Source organism: Sciurus carolinensis, chromosome 16 (genome assembly GCF_902686445.1).
Source record: "Sciurus carolinensis chromosome 16, mSciCar1.2, whole genome shotgun sequence".
In the NCBI taxonomy this organism is placed as follows: domain Eukaryota; kingdom Metazoa; phylum Chordata; class Mammalia; order Rodentia; family Sciuridae; genus Sciurus; species Sciurus carolinensis.
The window spans coordinates 12,100,041-12,118,592 of NC_062228.1; the positions used below are offsets into that span (position 1 = coordinate 12,100,041).

General features: G+C 38.4%; 2 protein-coding genes and 1 non-coding gene across 3 annotated transcripts in view; 2 read left to right on the forward strand and 1 right to left on the reverse strand.

Moving 5' to 3' along the window:
- The window catches only part of Cog4 (component of oligomeric golgi complex 4), a 27,236-nt gene extending 21,540 nt beyond the window's left edge, over positions 1–5,696 (reverse strand). Inside the window, exons 1-5 of the mRNA XM_047527937.1 lie at positions 5,526–5,696; positions 3,347–3,429; positions 2,554–2,668; positions 1,350–1,524; positions 511–704 (exon numbers count right to left, since the gene is read on the reverse strand). Coding sequence (XP_047383893.1) covers positions 511–704; positions 1,350–1,524; positions 2,554–2,668; positions 3,347–3,429; positions 5,526–5,684 — 726 coding nt within the window. The 5' untranslated portion in view covers positions 5,685–5,696. The remainder of the gene's footprint in view (positions 1–510; positions 705–1,349; positions 1,525–2,553; positions 2,669–3,346; positions 3,430–5,525) is intronic.
- A 245-nt stretch (positions 5,697–5,941) lies between these two features.
- The window catches only part of Sf3b3 (splicing factor 3b subunit 3), a 47,659-nt gene continuing 35,048 nt past the window's right edge, over positions 5,942–18,552 (forward strand). The window contains exons 1-8 of the mRNA XM_047529221.1: positions 5,942–6,087; positions 8,755–8,892; positions 10,568–10,894; positions 11,621–11,793; positions 12,340–12,481; positions 14,415–14,527; positions 16,475–16,612; positions 18,423–18,526. Of these exons, the coding sequence (XP_047385177.1) occupies positions 8,823–8,892; positions 10,568–10,894; positions 11,621–11,793; positions 12,340–12,481; positions 14,415–14,527; positions 16,475–16,612; positions 18,423–18,526 (1,067 nt within the window). The 5' untranslated portion in view covers positions 5,942–6,087; positions 8,755–8,822. The remainder of the gene's footprint in view (positions 6,088–8,754; positions 8,893–10,567; positions 10,895–11,620; positions 11,794–12,339; positions 12,482–14,414; positions 14,528–16,474; positions 16,613–18,422; positions 18,527–18,552) is intronic.
- On the forward strand, positions 11,219–11,297 carry LOC124967645 (small nucleolar RNA SNORD111). Its single transcript, XR_007105567.1, has one exon. It is a non-coding gene; the product is annotated as a small nucleolar RNA SNORD111 (small nucleolar RNA).

An 18,552-nucleotide genomic window follows, 5' to 3' on the forward strand; every position in this document is an offset into this window, starting at 1 on the left:
TCTCAGGATTTAACTTTAAGTAACCTCACCTCTTTGTCTTAGGACATTTAGTCTGGTTATGAAGTCTTGAGACCATTACCCAAGATCCAATTGCTTTTAGTAGAAGCCAGTTTCTGACTAACAGCTTGAAAAGGGTGATTCCACTTGTGAGAGCGCTTGCATTCCAAAAAAAAAAAAAAAAAAAAAAAATATATATATATATATATACACATAAGATATCTTATGTGTGTGTATATATATATATATATATATGATGTTGATAGACATTTATTTTATTCATTTATTTATATGTGATGCTGAGAATAGAACCCAGTGCTTCACAGATGCTAGGCAAGTGTTCTACCACTGAGCCACAACCCCAGCCCCAGAACTTGCATTTTAATTTACCTATATTTTCACCTGGTCTGTTGGAAAAAAAATGTGCATCGGCAGTTGTCTAGACCATGCCTGGTACACAGCTGTATAGCCAAGAACCGTACCATCATCCTACCAAACCATCACGGTCCATACCTGTTTGCAAAGGTATTCTGAGAACTTGCTTAATCCCTCCTCATGCAAACCCAGCAGTGGGAAAATCTTGAAGAAGCGCTCCACTTGGGGTAAATCCCCTTCCTTGGTGGCCACGGCAAATTTCTCTTCTACAATGGTTTTGAGACGCTGTTCAGCTTCCTGCAGTAATTTCAGGTTGGCATCAATCATACTTCCTGCTCAACAGGGAGAAAATGAGAATTAGTGTAAAAAACAGTTCTGTGTTTTTTGCACCACTAACCATTTGACAAGTGCGTAAAACACTTACTGTGTGCAAGATACTATACTAGGACTGGGTGTGGGGGAACATGCCTGTAATCCCAGCAACTCAGAGGCTAAGACAGGAGGATCACAAGTTGAGACCAGATTTAGTAACTTAGTGAGGTCCCAAGCAACTTAGTGAGACCCTGTCTCAGAATTAAAAATTTAAAAGAAAGGGTGGGGCTGGGGATGTGGTTCAATGGTTAAATGCCCCTGGATTAAATCCCTGTTACCAAAAAACGAAACAGAAACAAAAGACATTACACTAGTGATTAAAAGATGAATTTGCCATGACTCTACTGTCACAGAAATTACAGTAAAAGAGAAGGTTTGTGCACAAATACCTATAATAAAATAAATGCTAAATGTCCTAAGAAAGGTGCCCCAAAATCACATTTCTGGTTGAAGTAATCAAAAAAAGACTTTTTAGAGAAGGTGACATCCCATCTACAACCAGTTAAGGGAACTTTCTAACAACACATAACTTTTCTGGCTGAGTCTACCTAGTTCAGATTACAGATGTTTGTAAGCAAACTAGAAGTCAAGTCTGAGATACTGACCTTCTTTGCCCTGTCGGCTGAGTTCGATGACTGACTTGTCCAGGCACAAATAACGATGAATGTGGGCTGCAGCCTGCTCATAATCTTCATTCCTCAAGGCAGTCTGAACTCCATCCATACAGAATTTCAGGTCCAAGATGTCATCAGCTCTCTGAATGGCCTGATAGAGACGGTTCTGAAAAAAGACTTTGTGCTTAGAAATAAAAGTTCTATTTCTTTTTCTTTCTTTTCTTTTTAAATTTTTTTTGCAGTACAGGGGATTGAACCTAGGGTTTCACATTTTGGGAAAGCACTTCACCACTGAGCTACAGCCCCAGCCCTTTTTATTTTTTTGTTTTGTGATAGGGTCTCGCTAAGTTTCTTTGGGACTCACTATGTTGCTGAGGCTGGCTTTGAACAAGCAATCCTTGTTTCAGCCTCCTGAGCCACTTACAGGATCATGTGGTTTTTACCCCTTACTCTATTGGGATAATGTATTACATTAGTTGATTTTCAGATGTTAAATCAACCTAGCATTCCTAGGATAAATTTCATTTGGTGTTGGTATATAATCCTTTTTTTTTTTTTTGGTGGTACTAGGGATTGAACCCTGGGCCTCCTCACCTATCTAGGAAAACACTCTACCACAAGCTATAATCCCAGCTCTGTTTTTTGAGAGAGTTCTGCAAATTGCCCATGCTGGCCTTGAACTTGTGATCCTTGTACCTCAGCCTCCTAAGTAGGTGGGATTACAGGCATGCACCATCACATTCAGCATAAATCCTTTTTATTTTATTATTTAATTATTTTTTTGGTACCGAGGATTGAACACAGTGGCACTTAACCACTGAGCAACATCCTCAGCCCTTCTTATTTTTTATTTTGGACAGGGTCTCACTAAGTTGCTTAGGGCCTCGATAAGTTGCTGAATCTGGCTTTGATCTTGTGATGTTCCTGCCTCAGCCTCCCCAGTTGCTGGGATTACAGGCATGCACCACCATGCCCAACATAAAGTCCTTTTTATACATTGCATGATTTTCTCTGTTTTGTATTGAGCACTTTTATATCTACACTCAAAAGAGGTAGTGGTTTTGTAGTTTTCATGTTGTTTCTTCAGTTCTGGTATTTCATATTAGATTTCTATTGTACAGTGTTGCTCTAATCTATAATGCAGCTTCTTTCCTGCCCCTAATTAACTGAAACATCCAAAACTCAAAGGGATTACCTTGGCCAGATCAAGCTGACGGACTTTGCTGGACACATTCTCAGCTAGGTTGCAAGTAAAAGTGATCATTCCAGCCAACTGCTTTGCATCTCCCTCAATCAACTGCAGGTTGGGACTGGAAAAACACATTGTCAGCACACATACATTCGAAGGGTAGAAAGCAGGAGTAAGAGATGGAAATATTTTTTTGCAAATGGAGACTGTGTCTTCTACTTCTTTTGTACCTTCCATAACTCTTACCTCTGCTTATACACAGTTCTTTCTCAAATAGTATTTTACTATGAACTCTATACTTAATACAAAATTAATTTCTAAAACTACTAGATTTGCCCCTAAATGGATTAACAGTAACTAGAGAACAGATTCTGCCAACTGCTAAGTAGCCTAAAATGTACTAACCAACAATCTGAGAGAATGCTGAGATCAAAGAAAAAAAATTTTTGACTAGCAAATATACAATACATATAAAACCAGTGGTTCTTGAATTTGAGCTACATATCAGAATCACTGGAAGGCTTGTTAAAATACAAATTCCTGGTCCTGTTCTCAGATTCAGTAAGTTTGGGGTAGGGTCCTAGAATCTGAATTTCTAACAATTTTCCATTTGTTCCAAGGACTCTTTGATAACCAATGAACTATGTATATATATCCTTTGGTGTTCACTTTACCTTGAGGTAGTTCTCTCCATTTCAAATGCAACTGGCAGTTTATAAAAAAAAGTTAAGAAAAATAATAACTTATGCAATGAACCCTGCTGGAATTTATAATAGCTCTTGCCACAATGCAGACTTACCCCATCCGGTGGAGAGTGACCATCTTACTTTCAATGGTGTTTTGCTGTTCCAAAAGAGCATCTAGCTCTCTCTCTACCACTTTCTGAAACAAAGAGAAACACTATCATCAGGATGGTCAGAAGGAACCTTAGGAGTTACTTAACCCAACCATTTAGCTGAGAGGCAAATCCCATTTCAAATTTTTTCTTTCCTTTCACTATGCTCTTCTTGGACTTAAACAACACTTGGCTTTTATACTTACCAGATTGCAAAATGATTCTTATCCTATGCATATCTTATTCCATCTAGCAAATGAGCACTACAATGGGAGGAAATTAACTTTTATTCAATATCATTAGCACATGGTTAAACAAAATTTCCAAAATCATACACATAAAAATCTTTTCTTGGTACATAGCCAGAAAAGATAAACACAAGTTTATCTCAAACAAGATAACTCAATTTATGTAAACTTATACTTTCAGTTTCTTGACTTATAAAATAGGGATAGCAATACATTCTCCATCATACTGTTGGGCAAATTAAATGGAATAACATGCAAAGTGCTTAACATAGTGAGTAGCATACAGTTTAACGTGAGCCTTTAATTAAAATAACCCAGTAAAATTCAAAGGGACATTTCCCGAAACAATCATCAAATACAGAACTAATATTGTTATGTCTCTCAGATCTTAATTTTTTTCTCAAATTATAAGTATTGGTTAACTCAATGCAAGCTTTGGGATATTAGTCAAGAGCACTGAATTTTAAAATACATCTTGTTGAAAAAAGCATTAGACACTGCTAGAGTTGCTGTAAGTAAATATTTGAAAATATTCAAAGATATCAAGGACTCCTCTCCCCAAGGGTGAAACTGATTTTTTTAAAAAATATTTTTTTAGTTGTAGATGGACAAAATACCTTTATTTATTTATTTTTATGTGGTGCTGAGGATCAAAACCAGTGTCCCACAGGTGCCAGGCAAGACTCTCTCACTGAGCTACAACCCCAACCCTGAAACTGACTTTTGTGCTCAACCTTACTTACAAGTTTGGTTTGGCAAAAACACCTGCTAGACTTTTAGATCAGAGCTTAGATTTCTTTCTTCTATAAAAAACCAAATGAGGGGCTGGGGTTATGGCTCAGTGGTAGAGTACTTGCCTAGCATGTGTGAGGCACTGGGTTCTATTCTTAGCACTACATATAAATAAATGAATAAAATAAAGGTCTATCAACATCTAAAAAAATAAAAAGAAACCAAATGATATTGGGAAGTGAATTGACAGCCTCAGGTTGTCACAGAAGCGAAGGAGACTGGCAGGAGAACATTATCAACTAAAAAGAATCTCAATTCAGTCCACACCCTCATTTGATAGAACATCAGAGGTACAAGAGGTGAAATGACTTGTCCAAGTCTAGACTGTTGCGACTGAGTCTTAAAAGTTTATAGGCATATGCTCACTAGCCTGAGATGGTGACACATGTCTATAATCCCAGCTATTTGGGAGGCTAAGGCAGAAGCATGTGATATTATTATTATTATTATTATTTTTCTGTGCTCAGGGATTGAACCCAGGGCCTAGACATGCTGAGCTACAGCCCCAGCCCAGGAGCATGTGAATTTGAAGTCAGCCTTGGGCAACTGTAATACCCAACCTATCCAGAGAAAAAGAGAAAGAAAGAAAAAAAGATTTCAAACTCCTACTAAGCTGTGTATTTAACTGAAACGCTAAAATTACACCTCTAAATCATTCTGTACAAAAGGAAATTTAAGACTCGACAATTTGCAATGACTTATCGCTAAATGAGAAAACAGAAGGTGTTTCATAATTTTTCAGTTGCTAGCTAATGCAATTCTTATTATGAGAACCAAAAACGATTTGGCATATGCTCTCAGTCTAACTTTACTCGGGTAGAAAAACACTATAGGCTCTGGGTCAGGGAAATCAAGGAAGCGGGGACAGGGGACGGGATCACCCAGATATCGGGGGAAAAAACAAGTTTGAGGGCCTCCGAACGAAGAAATAGAGTCGACAGTTTCCCTAACTGCCCAATTACACTAACACTTCTCGGGTAGGTGCTTTTTTGTTTCCCCCAGCAAGGGAAGAGCTTCCCACAGCCCGGTTTTTCGCAAACCGAAGGTTCCTATGCCCACTACCCCTGGACTCTCCCGGAAAAAGAGGAGGCTCAGTCCCCCACCTCCTCGCCGCAGAGCCGTTCGTACACAGCCTCCAGCTCCTGCAGCTCTGTCAGGGAGCGAATGAGCTCGGTGGAGATTTCGGAGCAGTGACTTCCTCCCACCCCCTCAGACGGCGGTAGATCCCCTGACAACTTCTGAGGGGAATGGAGGTCTGCCATCTTGGTCCCCGTTTGGTGCTTCCGGGTCCTTGAGGTCCCGTCCCGTTGGCGCGCCTGGCCTTTGGGGCTGCCTACAGAAGTGCCCGACTAAGTCACGATTTTTTTTAGACTACTTTAAAACAATCTATTAGTCTTATATTGCCCTGGAAGTTACAGAAATATGATGTTTTTAAAGCAAAACGAAAGAATTTTAAAAAGCCTATAAATACATTCTTCAGGCGTGGGTTGGATACCTTTTTCCGTCGCGCGCTGCTGGAAGGTCCCTGTAGAGGCTAATGGCGGACGCCAGTGGGTTGGCGATGGCTTTGGCTTAGGCCTTCAAGGGACTAGCATCCAACGAATACCTGCGCCATCCTTCTCTCTCTAGGGTGAAGAAGTGGCCTCACGATTTCCCTGGCCCTGGGTAATTGGACAGCGACCACGTAGGAGGGTGCCCGACACTTTGGCGGGAGTCTCGGACAGTCTAGGCCTCAATGGTTCGGGCATGGGACCAAGGAGGTGTAGGGGAATGCTTGGGGTGTGAGAACGACTTTTTGGGATCTTCTGGTCCAGTCCAGAGTAGGAACGACTCCCGGCTCCTAATAAGACTTCTAGAAATTTTCTCCCGTGAGACTCCAGAGGTGTGAGAAGGAGCGGCACATCTCCCGCTGTCTCCAGAGTAAATGGCTCCTACGGAGACTAAGCTTGTTAAAAGCATAAATAACGGGAACAGTCGTTGGCGCTGGTACTCTGGTTTGAGTGTGTTTTGGTAGTTGGGCAGTTTGTTTCGTCCTCTCAGCCTCAGTTTTTGTCGTGTGCAAAATAAAGGGACTATAGTCAGTATCTTATCTTGAAGCCTAGAGCCTAAATGCGATGATGTTCCCTTGGAATACGGAGAAGGGATGGAGTGAGCAGTTACCCAGGCTTCTGGTAATAATCGCAGAGAGGAGAGAGGTGTGGGTAAAGTTGCAAAGCTTACCAGGTTTTGGGCGTTAATGTTTCCTGTTGCATAGTTCCTGAACGACTAGGCGATCTGTCTCCAGAAAGTGCTTTCCTCAAGATAAAAATACGCAAGATAAAAATGTAGTTGGAGAATCTGGATCCAATTAGGTTTGGGGAAATTGAATACCTAGGTTTGTAGTGGATGGCATCGGTTAAGTAGGAAGGGGGGAAATTGAGTAGGTTCTCCTGATCAACTACAAAAGAAAGCAAGCAAGCAAGCCTGGCGGGAGTTGTTCAGGGTTTCAGTAGCCTGTGGTAGTCTTCCTTTTTTTTTTTTTTTTTTTTCCTGTTTTCCTGGAAGAACATTATATTCCTTTGCTTTTTTGTTTTTTGTTTTTTTTTGGTACTGTGGACCCCAGACCTTTTTGTATTTTATTTAGAGACAGAGGCTCACTGAGTTGCATAGGGCTTTGCTAAGTTACTGAGGCTGGCCTTGAACTTTCCATCCTCCTGCCTCAGCCTCGGAGCTGCTGGGATTACAGGTGTCTGCTGCAGCCACTGGTTTATATTTCTTAATCTCAAGTAGGAAAGTTTATCTCAGAACCAGTTTCTAGCCTGGAGGATTGATCTTGTCACCTTGATTTTGTGCAGCCCAGACAGTTACAAGAACGCTAGTCTTGTTAACAACAAAAGCAAATTTATTGACCAATGACTGAATTTCTGAAGATCCTTTGCGTTTGCTTCTAAATAATTACATTGGGGAAAGATAATTCAGTTTATTTTTTAGTGATATCCGTGCATGGGTGTAGTTTTAGGTAATTCTCTGTGGCAGAGATACCTCAGTTTGTGCTGTCTTCAGTGTTGTCTACTGAGAAGGAATTCTTTTTTGTGACTATATCCCTTTAGGGAGGCCTACTCCTGGTGTTGCAGGAATTCAATTTGGTTTTAGTATTTGATGGAGATTAGGCTTCGATATTGAATTCTGACTACTCATCAGGGGATGTAGCTCAGTGGTAGTGTGTTTGCCTAACATGTGTATGTCCCTGGGTTCCATCCCCATCATCCCCAGCAAAAAAAAGAAAGGAATCCTTCTCAGATATAAAGCCATATAAGAGATGCAAATGAAAAGTAACACCAAGACACCAATTTCTATTTCTTAGATTAGCAAAGGTTAAAAAATGTTAACATCACTTTGGCCGATTATGGGAGAAGATGAATTCATGTTGCTGGGCTAGTAAATTCGTTGGGTCTGTTTGAAAGGCAGTTTGGCAGTATCTTACCAAAGTTTCATATGTATGAACCCCTTCAGTCTATGACTTAACTTCTGGGAATTAATCTTAGGCATAAACTCATGTACATATAAATGACATATATGAAGTACTTGTGGCAATGTTTGTAATAGAGTTTGGAAACAAGCTGTTTATTAGTGGAGTATTGGCTAAATGAATTATAATATACCCATTTAATGGTATACTTGACATCTGTAAAATAAAAGTGAGAAAGCCTTTTATTGCTACCTCAAAGTAGTTAAATAACAAAAAATCAGGGTAGTGTAGTGTGAGTATATAAAATATAGTTCCCAACCTTTGGTTAAACAGAGGAGCTAGAACCGTATAAATACATGTGTGTGCATACATATAAAAGTATGTGGAAGGATACAATTTAATTTGGTAAAATCGATTCCCCCAGGGAGAACTGGATGGCTATGGAATAGCTTAGAGTGAGTTTTTTTTGCTGTGCTTTTTGAATTCTGAACCATTTGAACATATAGCCTATTAGAATACAGTTAAACATAGACCTACTTAGTTTTTTGACAAAAAAGTAAGCGATGTTACAGTGATGTGAACGTATCTCAGCTCCCTGTGTTTTACCTCTTGGCTGTATGATCATAGGCAGTTGATTTAATTTCTGAGCCCCAGTGTCCTTATCTAAAATAAATGTAAAAACTTCATATTTTTAAGGATTCTTCTGAGATTAGAAGTGAAATATATAGTGTGGTATCTGGTATGTAGAAGGCACTTTTAATTTCAAAGTGTTTTTCAGTAGGCCTTATTCTACTGGATCTGCCTCCAACCAGAAATTCTTATACAAAAATGTCTGTTAAAATAATAATTTCCCAGCTACTTTTTTGTTTTTTATGTGTCCTTAGCTTGCTTTGACTTGACTGTTGGTATAACCAAGTCCTAGAGTACTGAGTGGCTTAGTTTTTTTGCCATCATGTTCCTGTACAATTTGACCTTGCAGAGAGCCACTGGCATCAGCTTTGCCATTCATGGCAACTTCTCTGGTAAGTTCTCTAGTTACTATTTTTGTGAATTGAGATGAATCATACATTATTTTGCTTGCATTCTGTGGAGGAAATGTCTTCCATTTATAAGAAGGTAATTGTTGGCAAATGTGAACAATCCAAATTTGGCAAATCTATGAGATTTGTGTTAAATTGAAGTGTATTATCTGTAAACTAATTCCAGATGCATTTCTTAGTTCTGTGTATAATGATTTTTACCAAAGATGCACATTTCTTGGCTATTTACTTGGTGTCAGGTTGTATTGCTGTAAGACATAACAAGATGTGTAAGTCCTGATCCTTGATTCTAAATTTGACATCAGTATGGATAAAAAGAATGTCTAAAGGTGTTTGTCAGGTTACCAGAGAGAATAGTGTTTTTTTTCTTGTTATTTCAAAAGATTTTTTTATTCTTATTTTTAAAGGGAAGGTTGTACCTTAGCTTGGTACTTTAAGACTTTTGTGTAAGAGAGAAGGGGAAGTGTAATTTAAACAGAAATTGCTGCATGTGGAGAAACAACATTTGCTGATATTTTGTTTTTGGTATTGGGGATTGAACCCATGGGTGCTTTACTATGGAGCCACATCCCCAGCCTCCCCCCCCTTTTTTTTTTTAAATCTTGAGGCAGGGTCTGGCTAAGTTAACTTAGGGCCTTCTGTGTTGCTGAGCCTGGCCTTAAATGGTTCTCCTGCCTCATCCTCCCAGGTTGCTGGGATTACAGGTGTGTGCCACTGCACCTGGCTCATTTGCTGATGGGGGATATTTTTGGAGAGATAAATTAAAAACAGATTGTGTGGGGGGGAAAAAATCTTTTTTTTTTTTAAGTACCAAGAATTGAACCACTGAACCACATCCGAGTTGTTTTTAATTTTTGAGACAGGGTCTTTTGCTGAGGCTGACCGCAAACATTCCATCCTCCTGACTCAGCCTCCCAAATTGTAGGGATTATAGGTGTGTGCCACCACTCTTGACCAATTGTATGAAATTTTAAATATCTGATTAAGGAAAGAAATATTAGGCAGTAGAGTTACAGAAAATAAGCTACTAATGTGTATGAAAATAAAAACCTTTTCTTGCCATCATAGATTTGAACTTTTTTTGAGGGGTGGGTACTGGACACTTAAACCACTGAGCTACAACCCCAGTCCTTTTTTTTGAGACAGTCTCTCACTAAATTACTTAAGGCCTAGCTAATTGCTGAGGCTGGCTTTGAACTTGGAATCCTCTGCCTCAGCCTCCTGAGTGGCTGGGATCACAAGTGTGTGTGCTACTATACCCGATTAGATTTGAACATTTGTAAGTTAATTCGTAAGTAATGCAGGGGGTTCATGAGTGTGTAGACAATTTTGAGGTTCATTCAAGTTCTTAAAGTAACTTGTAGCTGGACTTGGTGGTATACCCCTGTAATCCCAGTGACTTGGGAGCAGAGGCAAAAGAGTCACAAGTGAGGTCAATCTCAGTAGTTTAGCAAGACCCTGTCTTAAAATAAAAATTAGGACTCGGGGTGTAGCTTAGTGGTAAAGCGCCCCTGGGTTCAATCCATAGTACCAAAAAAAAAAAAAATCCAGTGGGTCCCCCCAACTTGTTTAATTATCCTCAGTGGCATTTCAATTTAGCTAGGTTACTTTTGAACTATTTCTGGTTGTTTATGATCTTTATTTTTTGGTGATGTAGGAACCAAACAACAGGAAATTGTTGTTTCTCGTGGGAAGATCTTGGAACTACTTCGCCCAGACCCTAATACTGGAAAAGTACATACCCTCCTCACTGTGGAAGTATTTGGTGTTATCCGGTCACTCATGGCCTTTAGGTTGACAGGAGGCACCAAGGACTACATTGTAGTTGGCAGTGACTCAGGTCGGATTGTTATTTTGGAATACCAGCCATCTAAGAATATGTTTGAGAAAATTCACCAAGAAACTTTTGGCAAAAGTGGATGTCGCCGTATTGTTCCTGGCCAGTTCTTAGCTGTGGATCCCAAAGGGCGAGCTGTTATGATTAGTGAGTAACTTGCTCTATTTACGCTTTTGAATGAATCTTTGATTCTTATAAATGCTCAGTTTAGGACAACAATGCTGTGATCTTAGCAGGGTGCCAGTCAGATACTTAACCTGGATGAAGTTTGGCGTTTTATTTGGATTCAAGTTGCATTTTCTTTCTTTCTTTTTTTTTTAATTGTATTTTCTTTTAAAATGATGGGAAAAAATCTTAAGGTACCTGTTTTACTTCTCACCTGTTGGAAATAGTTGTTTTTCAATTTATCTGTGACAAAGACTGCAGTGAAATCTTAACTGTTATTAGAAAGTGAATGGTTGCTTTCATCATCAGCCTGAAATGATGATTCACATTCATGTCTCTTCTCTGAAAAATTCTTGAAGGAAATTCTGTGTGTCTGATCAGGCCTCTAGAGGGCAACCCTTTTTAAGCAGTCACAAAATCATGAGGTCTAATTCAAAGAAAAATTATTTTGTTATTGTTTAGTTTCCCTGTGTCCTTAAGTCTAGGGCACATTAAACATTTTTGAAGTTAGTAGGATATTAAGATTCCCTTAGGAAAAGATGCTGTTGTTTACTAACAATAGCAGAATCTTGAGTTACTGTAATTGCAGACTTAGTGCTGGCTGTTAAAAAGTAATAATCTTTTTAAAAAAGTAATCACTATGTGAATTGAGTTGTTCTGTGACTCATTATGTGGAAATCTGGTATGTGTTGTCTCCTTCAACTATAGGTGCCATTGAGAAACAGAAGTTGGTATATATCTTAAACAGAGATGCTGCAGCCCGACTTACCATTTCATCTCCCCTGGAGGCCCACAAAGCAAACACTTTAGTATATCATGTGGTTGGAGTGGATGTGGGATTTGAAAATCCAATGTTTGCTTGTCTGGAAATGGATTATGAGGTAATGGGGACTGTGTTTTTCTCCTGGTCTTCTTTGGATTTCTTCCAATCACCTGGTTGTCTTTCTAAAGTTGTTTTCTTTATTCAGATGGTAAATCTGTCCTGCTAGCAGATATCCATATTCCAAACACCTTACTGAAATTCTTTGAAATGTTTCAGAGCTTAAGCAGTTGACTATATATGTAGTAGCCTTTGCTTTAATTTAAACAATCTCCCTATGGGCTAAGGTATTTGTTGGGAAAAGCTGCATAAAGAAGGTAAAGTTGTGTTTGGGATATTTTTTTCAAAGGAAGATGGTGAAAGGCAGAGCATATCCATCTTTGCTTGACTGGAAGGTAGAAGAGAGATCCAGAATTTGGAGATAATGAGTCCTTGTTCTAGTTCTGCCATTATATAGTAGTGTGAACTTTGTCAAATCAGTTGTCACCTGTGGACCTCTGTTTCCTTGTGCAAAGTGGAGGAATCCTGATGTCTTTTCCCAATCTACATACAAATTCTTTGGTTTTATGGTATTAATTGATTTTTATGCTACTATACTTCTCTGTAGGAAGCAGACAATGATCCAACAGGGGAAGCAGCAGCAAATACCCAGCAGACACTTACTTTCTATGAACTCGACCTTGGTTTAAATCATGTGGTCCGAAAATACAGTGAACCTTTGGAGGAACATGGCAACTTTCTTATAACAGGTACTTTTCTTGCAGAGCTGCCCTTTACCCTTTTATTTGATCCATTTTTATGCCCAAATATATTGGGATTTGAAAAATAATCTATGTGTAGTAAACTTGAGTACCTTTTCTTTGTTTCCTTGAGGGTAGAAATTGGTAGAGTGATAAAGTGTTGTGTGGAGAGGAGTATCTAGCTCCTTTCATAATCTAATGGAGGTGGGCAGGAAAGGACACAGCTTGAAATACTAATTATTCCTAGTTGCTATGGGTGGGTCTTTGCATCCAAACATATGTCTTTGAAAAAATAGATAAGGGCTGGGGAGATAGCTCAGTTGGTAGAGTGCTTACCTTGCAAGCACAAGGCCTTGGGTTCAATCCCTAGCACAACAACAACAACAACAACAACAACAACAAAAAAAAAAAAAAAAAAAAAGCTAGATAAAATGAACAAACCCAACGAGATAAATCTCTGTGTCTATGAATGTGAAAACTAAGATGAATAGAAAGACTTTGAAACCCATTACCAAACTGATCCCTAAAGAATAGACTAACATCCATTAAAGAAATAAGAACAATTGTCAGGAATCTTTCCTACAAAAGCTGTCAGGTCCAGTATTTTCAGGGAACTCTTGTTTTGTAGAAAATTCCAAATTCTAAAATTTCATCACTTACTGTAACACATTACTACATTTTTCACTTATGAGAGCTTTGTTCATTCAACGATTTTTTTTTTTTCTCTTTTTTTCTTTTTTTGGTACTGGGGTTGAACCCAAGAGTCCAGTATCTTGAGCATGCCAAGCAAACACTCTACCATTTAGCTACACCCATAGCTCCATTCAATGAGTTTTTATTGAGCTTCTGTAGTCAGTATGTGCCAAGTCAGACTACTGGGTCCTGGGATTATAGTGGTGAAAAATTGGATGTGGTACTTCCCTTCCTACAGGACTGAGTCTAGTGGTAAATACACCATCAATAACAACAAATTTTTTGCCAGATTCTGTGCCAAGTGCCATAACATAAAGGAGTGGGTCCCTGACCTAGGACATGGAAGGGAATGCATAAGAGAAAGCTTTCTGAAAAACTCTGAGCTCAGATCTGAGGACTAGGTCTGAACTGAGACCTGAGGGAGTTTCTTTTGCAGCATTCAGTAAGAACATACTTCCTTCAAAATGGAAAACTTAACTGAGATCGTATTATTAGAGTTAAAGGGCTGGGAGAGGGATAGTGATGAAGAGATAGTTTTTGAAATACTTTAAGCAGGCGAATAACCTGATAAAGAGGCACAGTTTAGAAAGGTTACTCCTTATATTTTGGCTAATAGAATAGAGGGTATTGAGACTGTAAGCCAGGAAACTGACCAGGGAACTGACCAGGGAATTCTTTCAATAAAAGATTGGCAGCATGAAAGCTACTAAAGAGGTAGAATCAGTAGGGTATGGAAGGGAAGAGAATTAAAGGATGATACTAAGGTTTCTCCATTAGTCTGTTCATCAGTGATGGCATTCTCAGGTGGAGTACCCAGGTGGTGAAATAGGTTTGGAAAGGAACTTGAATTTATTTATGAATTTATTTTTATTTTTTTTATCTTTATTTTTTTTTGCGGTGCTGGGGATTGAACCCAGAGACTTGACCTGTGGTATTTTTGAAGTGCCTGTAGGATTTCCATGTCTAGTAGGTGATGAGATTATATATCTGAACCTGAGTACTGTGTTCTGGGTTTGAATATAGAAGTTTTGGGTGTATTATTAAGGCTGAGATCACCCAGATCTTCCACATGAACACAGATTGCTCCATTCTTATCTTGCATGTTCATAAATAAGGGATAAACACTTGAAATGTTTCTCTGCTTCAGGTATACTGTCTCCATCAAGTGGTGAAGGAGAGAAGTAGTTGAAAGTAAAAGTAATTTATGGGTATGTCAAGTCATTGCTAAGATTCATTTTTTTCTTGACAGTTCCAGGAGGATCAGATGGTCCAAGTGGAGTGTTGATCTGCTCTGAAAACTATATCACCTACAAGAACTTTGGTGACCAACCAGATATACGATGTCCAATTCCCAGGAGACGGGTAAGGCCTTTGTTTACCATAAGAAGAAAGATTATTTGTGCTTGTGAAATGAATTCAGCTTTTAAAACTGTAGTGTAGTCTCTTAGTTTATCTGTTATCAAGTTTTAAGTTTTTTTGTAAATATTATTTTTATAAAGCTGGTAACATGTTTCAGTAAAATAAAACATTGATGGAAATGCAAACTAAATTTCTGAGGAATCTATGGATAATTATAAATTTGAAATTTCTGCAAGTTTCTAGTTTGAAAAATAGAGATATATTTATTAGAACTAGATTCTTTTATTTTTTTTCCCCCCTCCAACATTTTGTTTTGAAAAATTCCAACATACGGAATATTTTAAAACAATAGAACAGCTAGGTGCAGTGGTGCACACCTGTAATCCCAATGACTTGGGAGGCTGAGGCAGGAGGATTGCAAGTTTGAAGCCAGCCTCAGCAACTTAGCAAGATCCTAAGCAATTTGGTGAGATTCTGTCTCAGGAGAAAAAAATAAATAAAAAGGGCCAGGGATATGACTCGGTGATTAAGTGCCCTTCAGTTCAATCCCTGGTACCAAAAAACACAAAACACAAAAACCAAAAGAACAATGAGTTCCTGTATGTCCTTCATATAGATTCACTTACTAATATCTTAATTACAATTACCTCTTCTTATGGTACATCTGTACACTTTTTCCGGCTCAACAATTTGAAGTTGTAGATATCATGATACTTAATTCCAAATGTAGTCTCCTAGGAGGTAGCTTCTGAAAACAAAGACATTGTTTTAATATAACCATTATTTTTGTGTGATACAGTTATCTTAGGTATAGTACATATTCAGATTTCCCTTGTTGTCCCCCAAAATTTCTTTCATAATTTGCCTTTAGTTTTTTCTTTTTTTGTAGGGAGGTACTGGGGATTGAATTTAGGGACACTCGACCACTGAGCCGCATCCCCAACCCGATTTTTTATTTTATTTAGAGACAGGGTCTTACTGAGTTCTTTAGTGCCTCATCTTTCCTGAGGCTGACTTTGACCTCTTGATCCTCCTGTGCCGCTGTCTTTAGTCTTTTTTAAATTTAGGAAATTTTCTTTCAACTTTGTTTTGGTCTTTTATGATAGTAACATTTTTGTGAGTCTTGGCTAATTTTCTTAAAGTTTGTCCCTTAGCCTATTTTTTTATTGATTATATCCAGGCTAATATTTTTGCTAGAGTTTTTACATAGATGGTGATATTTATTTCTATCATATTTTGCATACATAATATTGATTTGTCTAATTGTTCATGCCAAATCGATTGCTTTGTTAAGGTAATGTCTGCCCACTCTTCATTTTAAAGGTACCTTTTCTTTCTTGTAATTGGTATGGAATCTGGTAGGGATCTTTGAGATCTTTTCCCTGTGGGGAAAACCCAGGGTACTGTACCATTGAGCTATATCCCCAGCCCTTTTAATTTTTAATGTTGAGACAGGATCTTACTATAGTCGTTAGGGGCGACTTTGAACTTAACAATCCTCTTACCCTTATCCTGCCTCAACCTTTATCTTTTTATCCTGTGGTTTTGCTACTGATCTTTCTCCCAGATCAGTTACTAAATTCTCTCTCCTTACCCCAGAGAAAAAATTTAATCTTTATCAGTCATGGAAAGTTAGTTGCTCATACATTTATTGAGCACCTACCTGTTTCAGGCATTGTACTTGCTTTGAAGCAACAAAGAAGTATACAACTCAGGAAGAGTTTATTCCAAGAAATACAAAATGTTGAAAACATAAATAAAGCAAATCAAAACAAAAAACCCGGCTGTTCATGGTGGCGTAGGCTGGGAGGCTGGCACAGGAAGACTGTAAATTGGAGACCAGCCTCAGCAACTTAACCACACCCTGTGACAAAATAGAAAGGGTAAGATGCTGAATTCCAGTAATAAGAAGTAACCATTTCTAAGATATTGTGTGCTTGACTTTGCTAGAATGACCTGGATGACCCTGAAAGAGGAATGATTTTCGTTTGTTCTGCCACCCATAAGACCAAGTCAATGTTCTTCTTTTTGGCCCAAACTGAGCAGGGGGATATCTTCAAGATCACTTTGGAGACAGATGAAGATATGGTGAGTAGAACATTGATGAGGGGGAATATCTGTTGTAGTGTTTGATTAAAGTTTCTACATTTTAATATAATTAACCTATTGTTTAAAAAACCCACGTATATATATTTAATAAAGCTTTACAAACCATTTATTCATTATAACTGCTCTCTTGAGATGAGGTAGGTAAGACAGTTAATATTTTACAAGTTAAAAAGTTGGAAACTTAGGATGCTTTAGGCTTGTATATGAATGTTTTCCTACTCTAGTTAATAGGTACCTGGTCCAGTGTGTAATGAGATTGGATCAATGTCACTTTAAGCTATTATTTTTAGGTGTGAAAAAGAGCAAGCTCTCCATGTCTTGTTATTTATTATTTCTTTTATCCTTGGAGGAGCTCTGTAAACAATTGGGCTATTTCCTAGATAACTGTTTAGATAGAGAATTGGCAAACTGTTTTTCAAAAGACCAGTTAGTAAATACTTCCAACTTTTGTAATTCATACAATATCTCTGTCTCCACTATTCTACTTTGGTATTATTGCAAAAAAAGGGCTTTAGATAGTATATAAACAAATAAGCATGACTGACTTTATTTTTTAAATATTTTTAGTTGTAGATACAATACCTTGATTTTATTTATTGATTTTTATGTGGTACTGAGGATTAAACCCAGTGCCTCACATGCTAGGCAAGGGCTCTGCCACTGAGCCACAACCCCAGTCCATGGTTGACTTTTTTTTTTTTTAATTTTTTTCATACGTGTATATAGGGTAATGTCTGTCTCATTCTTCTGTCCTTCCCATCCCCACTGCCCCAGCCCTCCCCTCACTCCCCACTGCATAATACAAAGTTCTTTCATTCTTCCCTACCCACCCACATATGGATCAGCATCTGCTTATCAGAAAAAACATTTCAGCCTTTTTGGGATTGGTTTATTTCACTTAGTGTGATAATTCTCTAGTTCCATCCACTTACCTGCAAATGGCATAATTTCATTCTTCTTTAATGCTAATATTCCATTGTGTATATATACCACATTTTCTTTATCCATTCATCTGTTGAAGGGCATCTAGGTTGTTTCCATAGTTTTAACTGTTGTGAATCGAACTGGTATAAACATTGATGTGGCTATGTCACTGTAACATGCTGATTTTAAGTTCTTTGGGTATAAACTGAGGAGTGGGATAGCTGGGTCAAATGGTGGTTCCATTCCAAGTTTTCTTAGGAATCTCATACTCCTTTCCAAAGTTGTTGGCACCAATCTGCAATCTCACCAACAATGTATGAGTGTACCTTTTCTCCCCGACATCCTTGCCAACACTTATTGCTTGTATTCTTTTTTTTTTTTTTGGGTGATGCTGGGGATCGAACCCAGGGCCTTGTGCTTACAAGGCAAGCACTCTACCGACTGTACCGACTGAGCTATTTCCCCAGCCCCTTATTGTTTGTATTCTTGATAATTGCTATGCTGACTGGAGTGAGATAAGATCTTAGAGTAGTTTTTTTTTTTTTGTGGTGCTGGGGATCGAACCCAGGGCCTTGTGCATGCAAGGCAAGCACTCTACCAACTGAGCTATCTCCCCAGCCCCTCTTAGAGTAGTTTTGATTTGCACTTCTTTAATTGCAAGAGATGATGAACTTTTTTTTTTTATATGTTTGTTGATCAGTTGTCCATGGTTGGCTTTTGAGCTGTAGCTTGTTCAACTCCTGGTTATATACTAGGGACAGCATTTTATTTGCTACTCAGTGTATGCTGTTTTATAGTAATACTGGATTTCTATGCCAAACTTCACTTACCTATACACTGGAATCTTTTTTTCTTTTCACTCCAGGTAACTGAGATCCGGCTGAAGTATTTTGATACTGTGCCTGTTGCTGCTGCCATGTGTGTGTTGAAAACAGGCTTCCTTTTTGTAGCATCAGAATTTGGAAACCAGTGAGTAATTCTTTAATTAACTTGAT